The sequence below is a fragment of the Schistocerca serialis genome, chromosome 2 (assembly GCF_023864345.2).
Source record: "Schistocerca serialis cubense isolate TAMUIC-IGC-003099 chromosome 2, iqSchSeri2.2, whole genome shotgun sequence".
NCBI lineage: Eukaryota > Metazoa > Arthropoda > Insecta > Orthoptera > Acrididae > Schistocerca > Schistocerca serialis.
In genome coordinates this window covers 1137515293-1137536755 of record NC_064639.1, presented here as the reverse complement: position 1 = coordinate 1137536755, position 21463 = coordinate 1137515293, and the positions used below count along the sequence as shown (strand labels likewise).

The 21463-nt window shown below is 42.9% G+C and overlaps 1 protein-coding gene across 1 annotated transcript in view; it reads right to left on the bottom strand.

Moving 5' to 3' along the window:
* LOC126456667 (uncharacterized) overlaps positions 1-21463 on the bottom strand; it is a 303806-nt gene that overhangs the window by 141483 nt on the left and 140860 nt on the right. Inside the window, exon 4 of the mRNA XM_050092410.1 lies at positions 11465-11670. Within this exon, the coding sequence (XP_049948367.1) occupies positions 11465-11670 (206 nt within the window). The remainder of the gene's footprint in view (positions 1-11464; positions 11671-21463) is intronic.

Genomic DNA, 21463 nt, shown 5'->3' with positions numbered 1-21463 from the left:
GGTGACGATTGCTTTTCCCAAATTTCCATTAGGTACACGCGGTTTAATATTTTCACTGTCATTAAGGTCGATTAGTGAGGGGGAGGTTACATGTTGGTACCACAAGATTTTTGGGAATAAGGCCAAGAAGTGCAGATTACCTTGCCAGCACCCAAACGTTGACCACAGGATCTAAAAGACGCCGAGTCCTGCGGGGAACTTCACAGGCATCCTAAAACATTGCACTTCGTCCACTCATCCTCTCAGTTGAGCGGTCAATTTATACGTGAATGAGATTTTGTTGTGGCTTGTTCTCCTAGTCGACACAGGCTCTGATGTGTCCATCATACCTGCGTCGTTGGCTCCTCCCGTTTTTTCACCGATGAAGTAACTTCTAAGCACTGTCAACAAATCAACATTACAAATTGTCAGCCCTGCTAAAGTTATGGTGCATCTATCTCCTCTACGTTCCCTGTGGACTTTTTACATCACTAACGTTGACGAACCAATTCTCAGCATGAATTTCTTGTCCAATTACAAACTCTCTCCAGACATAGTCTAAGGTTCAGTGTTTCACCACCCCTCTGACACCCAGATACCATGCTCAGGCACTTATGCTTGTAGTTCTGTTTCTGTTGCAACATGTGATTTGGTTCGCGAGTGCTCCACCCTCGTGGACAAAATTGTGATGTGCATCACTAATCTACTGTCAGAGTACGACGCAGTGGCGCAACTCCATCAGCAAAACGAGCTCACCACAGCTCATACCTTGCTGCTGCAACTGCAATCCACAGTTCCTTCACCTGATTGACCTTCATCAGCAGACAACAGCACAAACACTCATCAGGGTAGTTCAAAAACATTCATTGCATGTGACGATTCACGTTCAGTGATCTCTGCACCCACCACAGGCCTCTACGTGCAGTACCATGTGTTTCAAACAGTGCTTCTAATGACAGATTGCGCATGTGATGCAAACACGTTCACCGCACAGGCAGCCACCCCACATGTTGGTAAATATTCCCCCTCTCTCATGCACCAACCACGTGATTTGGTAGCCATCGCCATTCCCCGCGTGATGCCAACACGTCTCTCGCCTGTGCCGGTTACTCAAGGGTAAGCTAACAACAGACAGTCACTGCACGCTCCGATCCACTCCATGCTGCGAGCACAGCCAACCTCTCCAAATAAGCGCACGCCGCACTCACGTAATAGGCATGTGACTTTTGTGTTGCCTTTTCCCACTCGCACTAACAGCTACACCACATCGCGATCCACTCGTCCCAAAAGTTCACGTCAGGACGTTACTCAGCCTCGTGTGCAGTTCTCAGTCTCTTCCGTCACTGACAGAATGACACACAAGATAATTACCACTACTGGCCCTCCCATTAGGCACAAGGTTTGATGCCTCAACCCCATGAAGTTGCGCGCAGCCCGGCAGCAAATTAACGAACTTCTGGAGGCAGGCTTTCTACAGCCATCGGACAGCAATTGGTCTTCACTGATTCACCTCATCACCAAACACAATGGTTCTTTTCGAATGTGTGGTGATTACAGATGCTTAAATGCTCGTACCGGCATGGACAATTACCCAGTACTGAACATAAACGATTTCACGCATATGTTATTGGGTGCCACAATCTTCAGTGTGATTGATTGTAAACGTGCCTATCACCAGATTCCCGTAGCGCCGGAAGACATTCCAAAGACTGCTATCATCAGACCGCTCAGTTTGTTCCAATACAACTCCATGCCATTTGGCTTAAAGAATGCGGCACTAATGTGGCAACGTTTCATTGACTCAGTCTTACGACAGTTGAAGTTCTGCTTTGCATAACTGGATGACACCCTCATATTCAGCAAGTAGACTGAGGACCACGAAGATCATTTATCCCAGGTCCTCCAGAGCTTGAACTCCAATGGTGTCGAGGCCAACAAAGATAAATTCCAATTGAGCCAGTCTTCTGTGACATTTTTGAGTTACACCATCTTGGCAGACGGAATACAGCCTCCCAAATCCTGCATGCCGGTTATCACGTCATTGCCACCCCCGGCTATGTACAAAGAACTCTGAGGTTTTCTGGGTACCATAAATTACTACCGCCGACATCTACCTCCTGCCACTGCTGTGCAGGCCCCTCTGACGGATTTGCTGTCCAGCAAGCAGACTTCGGGCCTTAAGCCAATCTGTTGGACTGAACCTGTGCTACATGCCTTCAGGACTCTAAAGACAGTGTTAGCTCATGCCATTGTACTCACCCACCCCGATCCGTCTGCTGAGTTGTTGATCACTACGGTCGCCAGCGACATGGTGGTCGGAGCAGTATTACAGTGACATCACGGTCGGAGCAGTATTACAGTAAGGCAAAGGCAACACGGTTTCACCGCTTCATATCTTCTCTAAAAAACTGTCTACAGCATAGAAGAAATATTCCGCTTTTGATAAGGAACTTCTGACGATCTATGAAGCCGTCAAACACTTTCATCATGACATCAGCGTTTCTACCATTTCAACCTGGTCTCTGAATTTACTACAGACATATGCTACATCAAAGACATGGGTAACATTCCCGCTGATTTCTTTTCGAGGATCAATACTGTCTCACACATTGTTGATTTATCCAACCTTGCCACTCTCCAGGCCTCTGATGAGGAATCTAAAGCTCTCCTCACGGATCCTCAGACATCCCTTGCGTTTATCAAAGTCAAGTTCCCCGGCACTTCGGATGAAGTGTGGTGCGACTCTTCTGCCAGCACTCTGTGCCCGTTGCTCCCTCCTACGTTGCACCGACAAGACTTCGACACCTTCCATAACCTCACCCACCCTGGCATCCGCGAAACCACACGCCACATCACCTGGTGTTTTGTTCGGAAAAATGTTAAGCAGGACTGTCAAACCTGGGCACGCAGCTGCATTTCCTGCCAACATAACAAAATTGGACACCACATCTCTCCCCCCCTTGGCAAGTTTGACATTCCGCAAGGACGTTTTTGTCATGTACATAATGACCTTATCAGCCCTCTGCAACCATCAGAGGGCCACAGATAAATCCTCTCAACAACTGACTGCATGTCTCGCTGGGTGGAAACTGTTTCTTTACCCAACATCACAGTAGAAACCATGGCCAAAGGTTCTATGTAACCTTTGTGGTATTAAAAAAATTCATACAACAGCCTACCACCCGCAAAGCAACGGGTTGGTGGAACAATGACATCACACCCTTAAAACAGCACTCAGGTGCCATGACTGCCTCTGGTCTGAGGCTCTTCCTTGGGTGTTACTCGGTCCCTGTTCAACCTTTAAACCTGACTTACAGTGAACCATTGCTGAATTCGTTTTTGGTGAGAATCCAGTTTTACCTGGGGAACTTATCCTGCCTCAAGCACCCAAGGATTTCCCCACCTCGCCAGGCTTTATTAGTAGAATGCACACCCACTTTAGACATGCACAGCTACACCCACCTGTCAGTCATTCTCCACTGGACACTTACATGCCAACCGCACTCAACACATGCTCCCATGTTATGCTCAGGGATGATTCCATTAGACAACCCCTGCAACCCCCATACCTCGGCCCCTTCAAAGTACTCCAGAGGGGAGAGAGGATGTTCGACGTTAGGGTTAAAGATCACCCACAAAACGTTTCATTACACAGGCTCAAACCTGCTTTTGTAGACTCAGACACCCCTCTGATGTCCCAGTCGGACCATCCAGACGAATTTTCCATTGCCAAGCCCAATAATGAGTTAGCTCATCCCATGGTAGGGTCTTCTCCTTCTGATGATTCATCAGCACAGTTTGCGGGTTTCCCAAGCATGTCGTCATCAATCCCATGCACAGGTTTTGATGACATTTCATCTACTGGAGAGACTTGCTCCCTGACTTTCAACTTGTGCTGCAATGTATCACCTAACCGCTTCAACTATATGTTGATTGTCGCTTTCGACGTCTGTGTGCTCTTGCCCCTTAACAGACACTGCAGACTCGACACTCAACAAGGAACTAGATGTGAAGATAGTTCATAGCATGTCCCAACCCCCAAGAGTGCAACCCATCAAGAGTTTGTGCATTCATCTCCTCGGATGGCTCAATCTACATTAGGGGCATGCACGTTTGCACACGACACCCCTCCCCACACCTCTACTACCGGGCCGGCCGATGCATCGTCCGCCCCCACTGGCTGTCCAGCCCGTCACCATGCCTTTGCACACTGCCCTGACTGAGATGGAGCTTCCAGTCGTGCACCTACCACCTCGCACTACTCACTCAGACACCGACGCCCACACGACCTCCCCTCAGGCCTCACACGCTGTACTCCACACTGCAGGGGGGACTGTGTGGTGTCAATAGGTCACATCGATCACGTAAAGCATGATATTTGAACTCTAACTGCTCTTAAGAGCCACCATCTTATTGTTCCAGTCAGCCTTTGTACCTTGTACAGTGTACACGTGTATCTTTCTTTGTGCTGAAATATATGTATGTATAGAGATTTATGGGAACACATTCTGGAATACGTTAGCTGTGGTTAGTCAAAATTGGCGGAATGAAGTAGGAAATATAATTTTGACAGAAATATATTTTTTGTTCCTTCTGTAATAAATTATGTTGGTTGCACTATGGAATCCATTCAGTGCGTACAACCTCTACCTGACAACTTGAGTAATCAAAGTAATGCTATGATAGCAGTAAAGTTGTAAAAACCCTGCAAAAACAGTGTGGATGTAGCATTTGATGAAATTGAAAGTGATCTTTTACATGAAGTGTCTAATAACAGAGATGTTGATTCAGATTTTGGATGCCCTTACATTAAGATTAAGACTGATCAGTGGGAAGGGAGCTGTTTGATCGATACAGGTAGCCCAATTTGTAGTATATCTGAACAATTTAGAGACAAGATCAATATAGTAAGAATTTTGTGGAAATGTCCATCGCACGTGTAACGACAAGAGGAGCTACTGGTAAGCAAAGTAAGTATGTAAAAAGCCAGGTATAGTTAATGTTTAACATAGAGGACAAGACCTATGAACGTGCATGCTCAATGACCCCAGTCTAGAAAAAAATATTCACTACGTTTGTAGATTTCTACATAATTGTGTTTTGTTTGTCATGAATGTAGTGTGTAAGATCAAGTAAATTCTACAGTTGTATCTTATTCATTGACTGAGTTTAAGTCTATTTGCAGATTCATACTATATAATTTTGTTTTCTTTCTCAGGAATGGAGTATGTAAGATGTGATTTTTAAAGTTTTGTCTTATCTATTGACTGAGTTAAAATCTATGATACATTATATAATTCTGTTCTGTAATAGATTTGTGCTTTAGAATTTCATACATATATGCATTGAGATTAAATGAGTACATCCTTTTGCAATTCTGAAGTGGGACAATGTTCATAAATTGCATTGTAAAAATTAGGAATAGTATCTTAGTATAGCTGTGTGTTTCACCTTGTTAGTTCATTTTTTTATTATTGCATTTAATTCTGTTTGTTAATGTCTCATACGTGAATGCTTTAATTTCAGCTGATGTAAACTCATACAATTGAATTTGGAAAATGAATAGGGAGAGCATATCTTGTGTGATGGGAAGAAGGTATTGAACAGCATGTTTAGTGCATGAAACAATGTTTCAGGATTCGATATGAGTGCTAGACAGGAAGTTACTTATTCGTTCCAGTGTGTGATGAGAACTCTAAGCAGGAAACTGAAAGATGTGGGCGGATCCACTCCCCACACTGCTGTATGGTTGTACCCTGTGGACTAGTCGACTTACAAGAGATCGTAGGTGCTGGGTAATGTACTAATGTACTCAAGCATCTGTTAACTACATCAGTGTTGTGACTGAGATTTTTAAATTGTTAGCAAAGACTGCTAAGGACAGTGTTATTTCACATAAATGTATGTTTTTTCAAGTAGGGGGATTGACTTTCCAATACATCATGTAACTTTAAATCAGTATGTACTTTTTTATCAATTGTAAATGAATCGTCTAGGCTTCTACATATGTAGGTTAGTTTGTATGGACAGTTAGCAAGTAATGTGGAAGACATTTACTAGTATAGATAATATAACAAGATGTATACATGTCTGCTTTCATACACCGATTTTGGTCCTCATGCTACCCAATTATGTCATCATTCAAAGCTAACTATGATTCTGTTTACCTGTATTTATCCTGAGTATTACAATATTGTATTTGATTGGAACTTGTGGGCAGACTCATACTTAACTCTGTTTTGGGTACCCCTGGTCATCATCAAGACTGTGTGTGTGTGTGTGTGTGTGTGTGTGTGTGTGTGGGCGCGCGCGCGCGCATGCGCGTGCGCTCAAAGAGTGCATACAACTATTGATTAAGGCTAAATGCTTCTTATAATTACTCTTTGCATATAATTGAATTTATTGATAAGATTATAAGCTTTATTCATTTTGTTCTGTCGAAATACATTTTTTGGTTTGGATTTATGGGTCCGTCACCACATATTTAACTTAGGTCCTAATATTTTTTATTTTTTTTCCTTTTGTCCTCTCATGAATCAACATATCCTTAAATGCTCTGGTTTATGTAGCTGATTGATTTTGTATTATATTCCTACTCATGATGAGTATATTCTTCTGGTCTGTACCCGTCATGAGTTTTTCAATTCAGCTCGCTCATTGTGCACTTAGGCTTTGAAAATTTTCTCTTCTCTTCTGAAGAGTTTGAAGGTTTGATTTTATGAATGTAAATTTACAATTCTAGTAATTTACCTTGCCTCTCTATTTACTTCTATAGTTTAATGGTGTAAAGCTATAGTTTTGACTTTGTATTATTTGTCTTGTGACAGTATGTTCCATAGATCTGAAAATCTGAGTACCATATCTGGATATATGTATAGATTATGACTTGTATAGTAGATATTTTTTTTACATTTTCTGTAACATATTATGTATCAGATACTTCTATATGTCTGTATTCCATCCTTTGGCATCATTTTGTATACCGATTGTCAAATCTTATAGTCTGTCACAAAATATTGTGAACACACTGTTTCCAAATTTTGTGAAGGGGATATTGTAAAGGGACACCATCCTCTAACATTACCTTTCTTTAATACAAATAACAGATACCAAAAATATTTTTGAACCTTGTATAGGTTAAAATTATCTCAGCTGTTTCATGAAAAAAATTTCATATGCATTATATTTCAGGCTTAAATGTACAAAAATAAATTATCTTGTTACAATCGATATGTACTAACTCTGTATGTCAGCTAAAATTACTCTTCGTTTAGAAATATTTAAAATTATGAAATATCTGGCACACTTAAAATTCCTATTATTAATTATGCAATATGATGCTGATTATTAAATTTATTTCTGGATTCATTTACAAAATAATGATATGACTTGATGAAGATTCTTCTTTTGTCAAGAAAGTTTGTGAACTCTTTTGTTTTGTAAACTCTTTGGAATATTGTTAGGAGCACAGAATGAGTGAGGGTAGTGGTGAGCATGCCTCTGATGGAATTGGATGTGTTTTCATGTTCGGAAATACCAATGTAAATTTCTGTTTTAAAGTGGAGATTATAAAGACAGTGTGACATAGAAAAATGGGATAAAATAAAAAAGTTATAGAAACAGAAATTACACAGCAGATTTATTTAACAGTGGCTGGTTCAAATGGCTCTGAGCACTATGGGACTTAACTACTGTGGTCATCAGTCCCCTAGAACTTAGAACTACTTAAACCTAACTAACCTAAGGACATCACACACATCCATGCCCGAGGCAGGATTTGAACCTGCGACCGTAGCAGTCGCGCGGTTCCAGACTGCGCGCCTAGAACCACTAGACCACCGCGGCCGGCTATTTAACAGTTACCAAGTCATCTGGAACCCACAAAGTCAAAAATTACAGCCTGAAGACTCTACCCCTAGATGTGACGAACTGCAGCCAACAATGAGAAAATGAAGACAAATAAAAAAGTTTATTGGTAAATCTTACTCCTCTCAAAGCTTATTAAAAGAAATCAATTATTATGAAGAGACTGAAAATCTACTGTGATGTGTAAGATTACAAGTGGACTAATGTGTTACTGACTTGCTTAATTTGTAAAGCTTGTTCTCTTGAATATATCATCCAATTTTTCTGAATCTTTTGTTTGTATGTACATAAACATTCACATCTACCAATTTCCACTCCATTTGAACAATTCGTTTATCACGAATCTCTCCCCCTCTCTCCTTTTTCTTTTTTTTGACCAGAATTAATCATGCAAAGCAGAAAGTGAAATTGAAAACAGGTCTCTAGGATAACGTAGTATGTCTGCTTAGCAGATACAAGACACTGTCAGAAGTTAACAGTATCTACGACACAGCTCGACCTTTTAAAACTGTCACCTGCCTAAGAGAAGGATACTAGAATGCATACGGGCAGTGGGGTTCTGTAGTTCCCAAGGTACATCATGTTAAATAAAAACAGATCTCATTAGGAAATGAATAATTAGGTACAAAAACGAAATTATAAAGGTAAGAGAAACAATAGCATTATAATGGGAAACATATAAGATATCACATGTTTGGCAGAAAATATTTAAGGGGCTCCGGAACGCCCTATACTTGCAATGTTAAAATAATGCTTATAAATTACACCTTTCCTCACAAAGTATTTGAGGTAGGAAGTTGAACTTTTTACAGATTATTTATTGGAATATGGGCTACAAATTAACACAGGGATTTTACAAAATTTTAGTTCAGTTATTAAAGACGATTTTTTTTTTTCAATTGTAATGAAAATTCACAACATTTTTTTGCAATTTTTTATGTATGTATTCAAAAATATACAGTTTTTTGGAAAAAGGCTGTGTTAAATTATGCAGAAGGTACTGTGTAACATTTACTTTGAAACAAATATGTTTGGAAGATCCTTAGAAAACATGTAATTAGTATGAGAAAATAAAAGTTTTGGGAATCGAGCGACAAAGATTGGATTAACTTTTTAGTGCATTCCAGGTCCATAGGATGGATTATCTTCATCCTCTGCAAACTCCTCCTCCAGCTTCCTCTTGTTCCTCCTCCTGTTTACTCTTGCTTGTATTTCTAGACTCTTTACAGCCCTGTCTGCAGCCCGAAGGCGTTCCTTGTCTAAAGCAAGCATCGCTCGTACCATGTTAGAACCTATCTTCATTCCCATATTTCTAAATACCTTGCACCTTACAATGTGGCCATAATTGAAAGTCGCAACAGCATCATACACACCAAAGTGAAGTGTTTCTGTTCCAATAAATACAGTCTTGGGGATTCTCGACCATATAACACTATTTACACTTTCATTGGGGTTTTGAGTTTTTCCGTGAATACACTTTTTCAACAGTTCAGGTGCTGCTAAGTCTCTGAAAATAGGTTTTATCACCTCCATTATTGCATGAGGCAGACTATGCTTATGAGTGTACACTTCACCGGTTAGCAATCCTTTGTTATATTTACACCAACTGTCTTCTTCTTTGGGACACAAGCTATGTTGGGGATTTTCATCGGTTGAAGAAGTATGAAAAAAAAGAGCCCAAACAGCCTTCTTCATTTTGTCGACACTTTGCGTATTTTGCCTAATAGCCATTCCATAATAGTTCTGTATTTTGTCAATTACACTGTCAGTTAACCTTCCCTTCCCATTCAACCCTTTACCATCACTGAGTTTTTGTTTTTTGTACGAAGCTTTCAGTCGCCGAAGTCTTGTTCCCATTCGCTTCTGTACGTGTCCAATACACTCAAATTTCTGCACTACAACATCATCACCATAGGGCTTCAGTCCTTGAACATGTTTGAAACTTTTAGAATCACCGTCACCAAGGTAATTAACATATCGCACCTTATCACACGCCTCAGAACGCTGGAATATACTGGCAACACCAGCCACTACCATTCCTCCACTACTGCCACTATAGTTAGCTTTGCAATTATTTTCATGTGTACCTTTATATTTTTGTGGACATTACAATACTTTGATATTACTGCTACATCTGCTACACCATGAAGAGATGTGTGTCCCCGTTTATGCCAGGTACCATCGAACGCTGCAGTCAAATCTCTGTTACCATTATTTTCCATTAATGCCTCTTCCACAGCGTTCTTCATAGATTCTATACAGACATCTTCTACTTTAGACCCTATTAATTTATTATAGGTTGTAAACTTGGTTGGGGGATTTGGAAGATTCATGATGCCACAGAAAATTGCACCTGCAGTAGCACCCTTACCAACTGAACGCAAGGAATAAACAAATCTAATGTTGTGTTAATAGATTTTGCTACCATTTTCTTCAGTTGCAGTTACTGCAACACTGTTCCAAAAGGTGGTCATGTATGAACACTTATCACATTTCAGTTGTATTTCACTAGCAAGCCCTACGTGCTTTATTATGGAGAGTTCCAGACCAACTTCACTACAATGAATACATCTTACACAGTTTGAAAAAATTCCTTTGAGAACCGACATATCAAATATTTCATTCACATCCGATTCGCCCATAAAACATTCATAGTTTTCACTCATTGAACCAAGCTTCTTCTGTGAAGTATTTTCTTTCCCACTTTGACTGCTATGGGCAGGTGTACTTGTGAGGTTAGGTTCACTCACTTGGTTATCGTCTTTATTGTTTACAGTAATAACACATACCTTTGGCTTTCCAACATTTCTCTTTTTCTTAAAAGCCTTCAGAGGATTTCTAGTAACTTTACTTTTACTCATTATTATACTTCAACAAAACAGAGACTCAAGAAACAGAATTAATTACGAATATTTTCGAGATAACGACAGAGTAAATAAACATGAAACAATCGACAATCACACCAGCGATATATATTGAACCATCACAGGTTAGCCACAACACATACTTTATCTCACATCACTAAAATGTACCTGATGAACACGGACGTTAATAATAACACCATTTGACAGCAGTTTAACAGCGCCACAGTGGGTCACGCCCATGTAGAACACATTTAAAAAAAAATTTAAAAATAGTTGTAGTCTTCGGAATTGAATAAATTATATATCTATTAAAAGGTAATAGTCTGCAGATTCAGAAAACGCAAAAAAGTAAAAATTGAACTTTTCATGATTTTGAGCCTTTCTGGAGCCCCTTAAAATAAGAAGTTCAATAAGTAAGTGACAATTATTGCTGCAGCCACACCAATATGAATGTAAACAGTAATTTACCACTCCTTTTGTTTCTTTTGGATATATTCCTGTACTAAGTATTAAAGTTTTGTATATATTTATGTTCCCATCTTTCACTAATCTTTCGGCAAAGGCCTCTCAGGCATCAAGAAATCACCATTTGTCACTTGTCACTTTTTTACATAGTTGGTCACCCAAATTGTTCCATTTTGGCAGCCAACAAAAACGTACTTCTTGTCTGCATGAATACCATTCATAATGTTATTATTTCCATTTGGCACACAGGTGTAACAGATAATAGGAGACTGTAAATAAATATATATTACCTTCCTCTCAAGTCTCTCGAAACTCCCCTTTCTAATAATGACACCTTGTTCACTAGTTCTTGCAGCTGTTGAAGGTCTTGGAGCTTTGTGGGATGCTGTTTTTGAGGGTCTAGGTCCGTGTTCCTCTGTTTCTGGAGATTCTTCAGCCCCAAATGATTCCACTAATACCACTGTCTGAAGTTCAGTTTCTGAATGTTGCTCATCAGCTTACATGTAAAAACAAAAACAATGCTTGATGAGGTATTAGAATTAAATTTTCAACACATAACTCTAATTTTAATGTTTCATGGAGTTTTACTATTGAAAATAATTAATTGTATGGTATTGGGTATTCAGCTGGGTAGTTGACTGCATTTTTTTAGTTCATTGTCTCAACGTATCAAAAACATGACTCCTCACAGATTACACAATGTGTTTTTGCTCCAGTTTTCATAGCCAAATGAAGAGTGGGAAGTGGATAAATGAGGTATCAAATTGACCAGCATGATGTCCAGTTTTCCAGAAAAGGGTTTAAATGGTAGAAAGAAATCAGGATGATTAAGAAAGACTTCATTAGCGATTTGAGGGAAAATTGAAAAATTTCATGAATAGCTACTGCTATCTACGTAAATGAGGTGTCGAACAGTCCATTCCTTCAAGACCTAAACATTTTGCACACAAATAGTAGCACCGATATGATATTCAATAGTCAAACTGGCTCCTTTTGAACTGAGTTCCAAATTTGGGACTTTTGAGAATAGAAGGCATTAGGAAAACAGTCTTCTAATTGCCTGCCTCTAATAATTGTACATATTGTTGGCGTTCTGAAGATGACTATTGTTGCTACTGTAGTCATAAGTGTTTCACATCTGAAAGCTGGCAACAGTGCTGCTAGCAGCTTTCTGAACAAAACTTGAAAATAAATAAAAGATTAAAGAAACATTCAATTGTTTTGTGAAATCATTTTTCTAAGCTAAAACAGATCAGAGAAACATTTGACATGCCCTTTAATGATGCTCAAAATCATGAAAAACAAATGGGAGCTGATTGAGAATTTTTTTCAGCCTTAGAATGTTAAAGAATGCTAGGGTATATATTTCTGTTGGACTACATAGACCATGCAGTCTGCTCTTGTGTTGCCTTGACGTATTTCTGTCATCTATGCACAGACATGTACAAAAGTTCCAACAATGTTTCAGTTTCAAGAATGTTTCAATAGAGAAACTTTCAAATATCATAAAAGGGAAGGTGTGTGGCATGAGAAGTACTGTCCTCTTACAAGTGCTGTCATTATCATTGTTCCTGCTCAATCACTTTTCCAATAAAAAGAAGTACATAATTTTGAGCATAATCAAGAGGCATGCATATTTTTCTCTAATTTTTTTTATTTATATTTATAGATGATGATTTGACAAAACAGTTGACTTTTCTTTCCCTGCAATATATATAGATGAACACACAAGTTGTCTTCTTCCTGTCTGTGAGCAATTTTTGATGCACCATCTCTGCCTGGGTTCAATCAAATTACGAAGTATTATTGACGTCACTATGACAAATTCGACTTCCATCATTTTACGAGGTCATTGAGACTTGTTATATATTAGAGTGTGGCGTCGATAGTTCGTATCGACCACAAAACTTAATACCCGTGAATTCTAAGTGCTTTGTTGAGCCTCAATCTTAACTTTACTTTAGTCAGTTCTTTGTTATACTTCATTCTGTATGGACACAGTGTCATGAGTAAATATATACGAGCTACGACATATATGGGAATTAAGTTTTCTATATCCCGATTACCAATCCCATTCCCAAAGTGGTGCCCCACAGTTTGTTCATGTTTCGTGTCTTCCGCGCCGGTGTTTATGCAACAGGTTATAAGCACTACGCAATGACCACACCAAACAATGCCTTGTTCAAAGATGTAGACACACAACTCCACTCACCAAGTTTCATCGTTTCTTCACCAATGGCTTATTCATCATTTACGCACAGTCATTTGCGTTCTCAACTGATGCCGTGTGCTAACCTCATTAGTTTGCAACAGTCAACAACTATGCCATTAGAGTGAACAATGGACTCAGGCTTCATGTCACCAAATTATGCCCATCCGACAGTGAAATGTGAACTGAACAATATTTCGAATTGTCCCTCTTCAAATCAAGTGTTTCAACAACAAAGTGATCTCCATTCGAACACGTGTTTAGCCACCCACCGACATGCTACATCAGTTACTGTCGGGACGTGTGCAATGCTGCCATTACTACAAACCACACCAGATCCATTTCGTGCATGTGGTGTTCCAGTTGTGTTCAATTTACATGCACAATTCAGTGTTTCTCGTAGCATGGACCCCTTACCTTGCCTCAGTAGCCCGCCGCATGCACTACAGGCATGTGCATCAGATAGTTTCCATGCGGGTGGCTTTTTCACCCCCCCCCCCCCCCCCCACTTGCAGGGGTCACCATTTCTGGTCCCTCAACCGGCTGCTGCTCCCACAGCACTGCCTGTGTTTGCTGCGCTGGTCTCTCGCCCTGTTCCGGAAGTGGGTCATTACCATCCAACACTCATCATTCACGGTCCAGTTTCCGGACTCCCCTCATGTGCCGTTCATCTGCCCGTTTCCGCGGTACCATCCGTGCCTGCTGCGGCGTGTTTTCGTGAGACACAGTCAACTATGCCAGCTGCCACTACTATGGATTCGCTCGCCTGGTTTAAATATGGGCCTATCACGCCGGCCTCTGACTTAACCTCAGTTCAGCTGCTACCCCAGGAGAAACCAAAGCTGCTGTCGACACCCCATCCTGGCCACCTGTCGAAGCTACTGCCCTTATACGAGGATAACCCGGAATCGTGGTTCGCGCTTGTTGAGCGTCTGTTCGAGTTACATCATGTGTCTGACGACAACTCAACGTTTCTCTGCCTCGTCACACACCTCCTCGACCACTCAGATTTGATTTGTGACCTGCTCCTTTCGCTGCCGCCTGCACCAAAATTTGAGTTTGCAAAGAAGACTATAACTGAACGACTTGCCTGCTCACCATAAGAGTTAATAATCAAGATTCTCTACAAGGAGCACCTGGGGGAACGCACCCCCTCACAACTCTGGCGCCGCCTTCGATTGCTTGTGAATGAGCCTACCATGCGTGACGCCACGCTACGGACTGTGTGGTCTGCCAAACTACCTACCGATCTACAGATCCATCTGTTACCACACTCGTTCGAGTCCGTCGGCTCCCACCTACGCATCGCTGACCAGCTGTATCCATTGCTGCGGCAACATCAGCAGGCTCATTCCACACCGTTCGTTGGCACAGCCGCCCCCGCGTACCGACCTTTGGCCAGCAGAGGCAGGGCTCCCTCCACCATCACCTTGTCTGCTTCTCTTGGCAGCATCGGCTCACTCTCTACAGTGTCCGAGCACTCCAGGATCGCCCACGCACCTTACATACCACTCTATTTACCATAACAAATCAACGAGGACAAGCCACCCCCACTGTCGCAGTCTCCACCTCCTCCTCAGCCTGCTCACCCTTTCTGCAGGTACCACAAAGTGTTCGGCAATGACGCCAAGAAGTGCAGGCTGCCATGCCAACACCCAAATGCTGACCACAGGAACTAAGAGACACCGAGTCCTGAGGGGAACCTAACAGGCTTCATCTTACATTACACTCCGTTCACTCGTCCGCCCAGCCGAGTGGTCATCTCTATGTGACTGACATTGCATCAGGTCTAGTTTTTCTGGTCGACACTGGTGCTGACGTGTTTATCATACCTACTTCGATGGTTCCACCCGCTTCTTCACAGATGAAGTAACTTCTATGAGCTGTCAATGCAACGCGATGCCAGCGCTGCTCTCGCTCTCACTGGTTGTCCTGTGCAAGGTTAACAGCAGACCGTCACCGCCCGTTCCCCATCGCTCAGCACTGTGCGTGCGACCCACCCCCTCCACACAAGCACATGCCCGCCCCCAAGAGGCACGTGACTTTCATGCTACCTTTCCCCACTCGCGCTAAAGGCTATGCCTCGTCGTGCCCTACTCGTCCAAATACTTGGCGCCAGGACGTTAACCAATCTTATATGCAGTTCTCAGTTTCTTCCGTCACTGATGAAATGACACACAAGATAGTTACCACAGCCAGCCCTACTATTAGGCGTAAGGTCCGACACCTCAACCCCATCAATTTGAGCGCAGCCCAGATTGAGCGCAGCGGCAGATTTATGAACTTTTGGCGGCAGGTGTTCTGCAACCTTCAGACACCAATTGGTCTTCACCAATCCACCTTGTCCCCAAACACAATGTATCGTTTCGAATGTGCGGCGATTACAGAAGCGTAAACGCTTGTACCATCATGGACAATTACCCAATGCTGAACATCAATGACTTCACTCATACTTTATCGGGCGCCACAATTTTCAGTGTTATTGACTGTATACACGCCTACCACCAGATTCCTGTGGCGCCGGAAGACATTCCTAAAACAGCTATTGTCACGCCGCTTGGTTTACTTCAATACCACTTCATTCTGTTAGGCCTAAAAAACGCGGCGCAAACGTGGCAACGTTTCATTGACTCTATCTTGCGACAGTTCGAGTTTTGCTTTGCTTATCTGGACGACATTCTCATTTTCAGCAGATCAGTGGAAGAACATGAAAATCATCTGTCTACAGTCCTCCACACCTTGAACTCCAATGGTGTCGAGGTCAACAAATACAAGTTTCAGTTGTGCCAGGTGTCAGTCTCCTTCCTATGTTACACCGTCTCCACTGATGGAATACAGCCTCCCAAATCTCATGTGCAGGCTATCACGTCTCTGCCGCCCCTGGCTACTTAGAAAGAGCTGTGCCCATTTCCTCGGCACCATCAATTACTATCACCGCCATCTGCCTTCCGCCGCCACTGTTCAGGCACCCCTGACAGACGTGCTATCAGGCAAACAAACTTCCAGTATCAAACCCGTCTCTTGGACTGCTCCGATGCTAGAGGTCTTCAAGGCTCTGAAGACTTCTGTAGCTAACGCTGTGACACTCGCCCGCCCTGACCCCTCGGCCGAGTTATTCATCACTACGGACGCCAGCGACATTGTGGTGGGGGCAGTGTTTTAACAACGCAAGGGTGACACAGTTTCTCCCCTTCATTTCTTCTCCAAGAAACTATCTACGGCTCAGAGAAAATATTCTGCATTCATAAGAGTGCTCCTTGTTGTTTACAAGGCAATCAAACATTTCTGCCACGACATCAAGGGGCGTTCGTTTTTCGTCCTCACCAATCACAAACCACTGGCAGAAGCGTTCTGCAACCCACTTGAGGACCCACCCCCTCGATGTTACCGCCACTTTGCCTTGTTTCTCAATTCACAACGGACGTCCTTTACATCAAGGGTGCAGATAACATTGCTGCAGATTTCTTCTCGCGGATCAGTGCTGTTTCCTGCATCGTTGATCTTTCCGATCTGGTCTCCCTCCAAGCTTCTGATGAAGATTCTCAGGCTCTCCTACGAGACCCACAAACACCACTTGTTTTCACAAAGGCTAAATTTCCTGGCATTTCCAACGAGGTGTGGTGTGATTCTTCGAGCGGCACCATACGCCCTTTTCTCTCACCTGGGCTGTGCCAACAGGTTTTCGACACCCTGGGCGTTCGAGCCACCACACGTCTCATTCAGAACGTTTTGTTTGGAAGAATATCAAACGGGACTGTCAAGCCTGGCCACGCAGCTAGATCGCTTGCCAGCACAACAAGATCAGCTGCCACACCTCCCCACCTCTGAGCACGTTCGACATTCCTGCAGGACGATTCTGTCATATGCATATTGATCTGATTGGGCCTCTTCCTCCTTCGGAGGGCCATAGATATAGCTTATCAACTATCGACCGTTTGTCTCACTGGGACGAGGCTGTCCCTCTCCCTAACATTACTGCCGAGATGGTAGCCAAGGCTTTAATTGGCTCGTGGATCGCTCGTTTCGGGTGCCCGACCGCTATCACCCCCAATCAGTGTTGACAGTTCGAATCCTCCATTTCCAGCATCCTCTGCAATATCTGCGGTATTAAAAAAATACACACTACCGCCTATCACCCACAAAGCAATGGGTTGGTGGAGAGATGGCACTGCACCCTCATGACGACCCTTCGATGCCATGATTGTCTCTGGTCGGAAGCTCTCCCGTGGGTGCTACGAGGTCTACACTCGCCCTATAAACCTGACCTACTGGGGACTATATCCAAATTTGTTTTCAGCGAGAATCTGGTCCTAATGGGGGAACTTATTCTTCCCCAGGTTAGTGAGGATCTTCCCCCCTCGCCAGATTTCATTAGCCGGATACACACGCATTTTCAACAAACCCATTTGCACCCACCCATCAGTCACTCACTGCCTGAGACTTTCGTTCCCTCCGCACTCTCCGACTGCTCCCACGTCATGCTTCATGATGATGTGATTAGGCAGCCTCTTCAACCTCCCTATCTTGGCCCCTACAAGGTCCTGTGGCAGTGGGACATGACTTTTGATATCATGATTAAAGACCGCACACAGACAGCTTCTCTGCATTGCCTGAAACTGGCTTTTGTCGACCTGGATGGTCTCACATCACCGCAGTCGGACTCTGCAGACAATCAATCCTTGATCGAGAATGAAGACATGCTCCCATCAACCTCACCACACACCTCTTCTGCCGAATACTGTTCACCACCGTTCGCTGGTTTCCCAACCTCGCCCCATTTCACCCTGTGCAGGTTTCGCGCCCTCACCTCCAACATTGGTGACATATACACCTACTATCAGTTTGTCCTGCAGCATGCTGCTGCAACAAGTGAATGACATTTCTATAGTGACGTTGCAAGAGCATATGCTCATTCTTTTGACAGATACCGAGGTCCCGCCATCGGACGGTCCCGTTCACGTCAGCATTGCACACAACCTCAGACTCCCATGTGAGTGTGACCGAGCATCTCTAAGTGCTTTCATGTCTACAGACAGATCGATCCACTTAAGGGCCACACATGCCTCCACCACGTCGTCGACCACTCTGCCCGCTTACTCCCGGGCCGGCCGCCATCTCATCCGGCCAAGGTGGCTGACTGACTACGAAGTGGACCTGCCACTCGTCTCTCCGCCTGCACAGCCCACCTTGTTCGAGTTGGAAGTACTGGTGGTGTGCCTGCCTACGTACATGATTTCCACCGACATTGTTGTTAGCATCCGACTTAGTAAATGAATCGACTTCATTTACTTCCGGTACGATGGACGTGGAAGAATTATGGACAAATTTTAAACACATTGTAAATCACGCATTGGACAAGTATGTGACAAAAAAGTGGGTTACGGACAAAAAAGACCCAATGTGGTTTACCAGCGCAATTCAGAGGATGCTCAGGAAGCAAAAACAGTTGCACTCGCAGTACAAGAAAGATCGGAAGAATGAGGACAGGCAAAAGTTAGTAGAGATTTGTGCTGCTGTAAAAAGAGCAATGCGTGAAGCATTCAACCACTACCACCATCATACCTTAGCAAAAGATCTTGCTGAAAACCTGAGGAATTTCTGGTCTTACGTAAAATCGGTAAGAGGGTCGAAGGCTTCCATCCAGTCACTCACTGATCAGTCTGGCCTGGCAACGGAAGACAGCAGAACGAAAGCTGAAATCTTCAATTTAGCATTTGAGAAATCTTTCACGCAGGAGGATCGTACAAACATACCGCCGTTTGAGTCTCGTACAGATTCCCGTATGGAGGACATAGTGATAGACATCCCTGGGGTTGTGAAGCAGCTGAATGGGTTGAAAATAAATAAATCGCCAGGTCCTGATGGGACTACAATTCGGTTTTACAGAGAGTACTCTACTGCATTGGCTCCTCACTTAGCTTGCATTTATCGCGAATCTCTTGCCCAAAGTAAAGTCCCGAGCAACTGGAAAAAAGCGCAGGTGACGCCTGTATATAAGAAGGGTAGAAGGACGGATCCTCAAAATTACAGACCAATATCCTTAACATCAGTTTGTTGTAGGACTCTCAAACATATTCTCAGTTCGAATATAATGAATTTCCTTGAGACAGAGAAGTTGCTGTCCATGCATCAGCACGGCTTTAGAAAGCATCGCTCCTGTGAAACGCAACTCGCCCTTTTTTCACATAATATCTTGTGAACCATGGATGAAGGGTATCAGACAGATGCCATATTCCTTGACTTCCAGAAAGCCTTTGACTCGGAGGGCCACTGCAGACTCCTGATTAAGGTCCGAGCATATGGGATTGGTTCCCAAGTATGTGAGTGGCTCAAAAACTTCTTAAGTAATAGATCCCAGTACGTTGTCCTCGCTGGTGAGTGTTCATCGGAGGTGAGGGTATCATCTGGAGTGCCTCATGGAAGTGTGGTAGGTACGCTGTTGTTTTCTGTCTACATAAATGATCTTTTGGATAGGGTGGATAGTAATGTGCGGCTGTTTGCTGATGATGCTGTGGAGTACGGGAAGGTGTCGTCGTTGAGTGACTGTAGGAGCATACAAGACAACTTAGACAGGATTTGTGATTGGTGTAAAGAATGGAAGCTAACTCTAAATATAGATAAATGTAAATTAATACAGGTGAATAGGAAAAAGAATCCTGTAATGTTTGAATACTCCATTAGTAGTGTAGTGCTTGACACTGTCATGTTGATTAAATATTTGGGCATAACATTGCAGAGCGATATGAAGTGGGACAAGCATGTAATGGCAGTTGTGGGGAAGGCGGATAGTCGTCTTCGGTTCATTGGTAGAATTTTCGGAAGGTGTGGTTCATCTGTAAAGGAGACCACTTATAGAACACTAATACGACCTATTCTTGAGTACTGCTCGAGTGTTTGGGATCCCTATCAGGTCGGATTGAGGGAGGGCATAGAAGCAATTCAGAGGCGGACTGCTAGATTTGTTACTGATAGGTTTGATCATCACATGAGTGTTACGGAAATGCTTCAGGAACTCGGGTGGGAGTCTCTAGAGGAAAGGAGGCGTTCTTTTCATGAATCGCTACTGAGGAAATTTAGAGAACCAGGATTTGAGGCTGACTGCAGTACAATTTTACTGCCGCCAACTTACATTTCATGGGCAGACCACAAAGATAAGACAAGATAGATTAGGGCTCGTACAGAGGCATATAGGCAGTCATTTTTCCCTCGTTCTGTGTGGGAGTGGAACAGGGAGAGAAGAAGATCTAGTTGTGGTATGAGGTTCCCTCTGCCACGCACCGTATGGTGGATTGTGGAGTATGTCTGTAGATGTAGATGTAGACATCAATGCCCACACTGCTTTATCCTTGGACATCTTCTGTAGTACCCCATACTGCAGCGAAGGCGCGGAGGGGGGGGGGGGGGGGGTGGTATGTTATACTTCATTCTGTACGTACGCGGTGTCAAATGTAATATATACGAGCTACGACATATATGGGAATTACGTTTTCTATATCCTGATTACCGATCTCATTTCCGTAAAAGAATTGATGAGGTATCAGGCAGAGGTGTCATGTCTTATTATTATAGAGAAGAGTAAATATAGCTTAAGAGCAAACTTAAAATTGTTCTCAACAGAACTTGAAAAAAGGCTTTTAATTTTTTATGTGAGTTTCATATGAAGACGTGAGATTAGAGTATGTTCTTATCAAACTGCTTTTGTGCAGTATTTTTAGTGTTGGCAGACTGTGACTTCGATAATAAATATAAATAAACTTTATAATCTGGCAACAGTAAATAGACCATGAGTGATTTGCCTTTGGATAACATGAGAGCCAGCTCTGTGTTGCACAACACTGAAGACCGTACATGAGTTAAGGTCGGTATTACAAAATGGTTCAAATGGCTCTGAGCACTATGGGACTTAACAGCTGAGGTCATCAGTTCCCTAGAACTTAGAACTACTTAAACCTAACTAACCTAAGGACATCACACACATTCATGCCCGAGGCAGAATTCGAACCTGCGACTGTAGCGGTCGCGCCGTTCCAGACTGAAGCGCCTAGGCTGGTATTAGACTATCAAATTTCTTTGTCAAAGA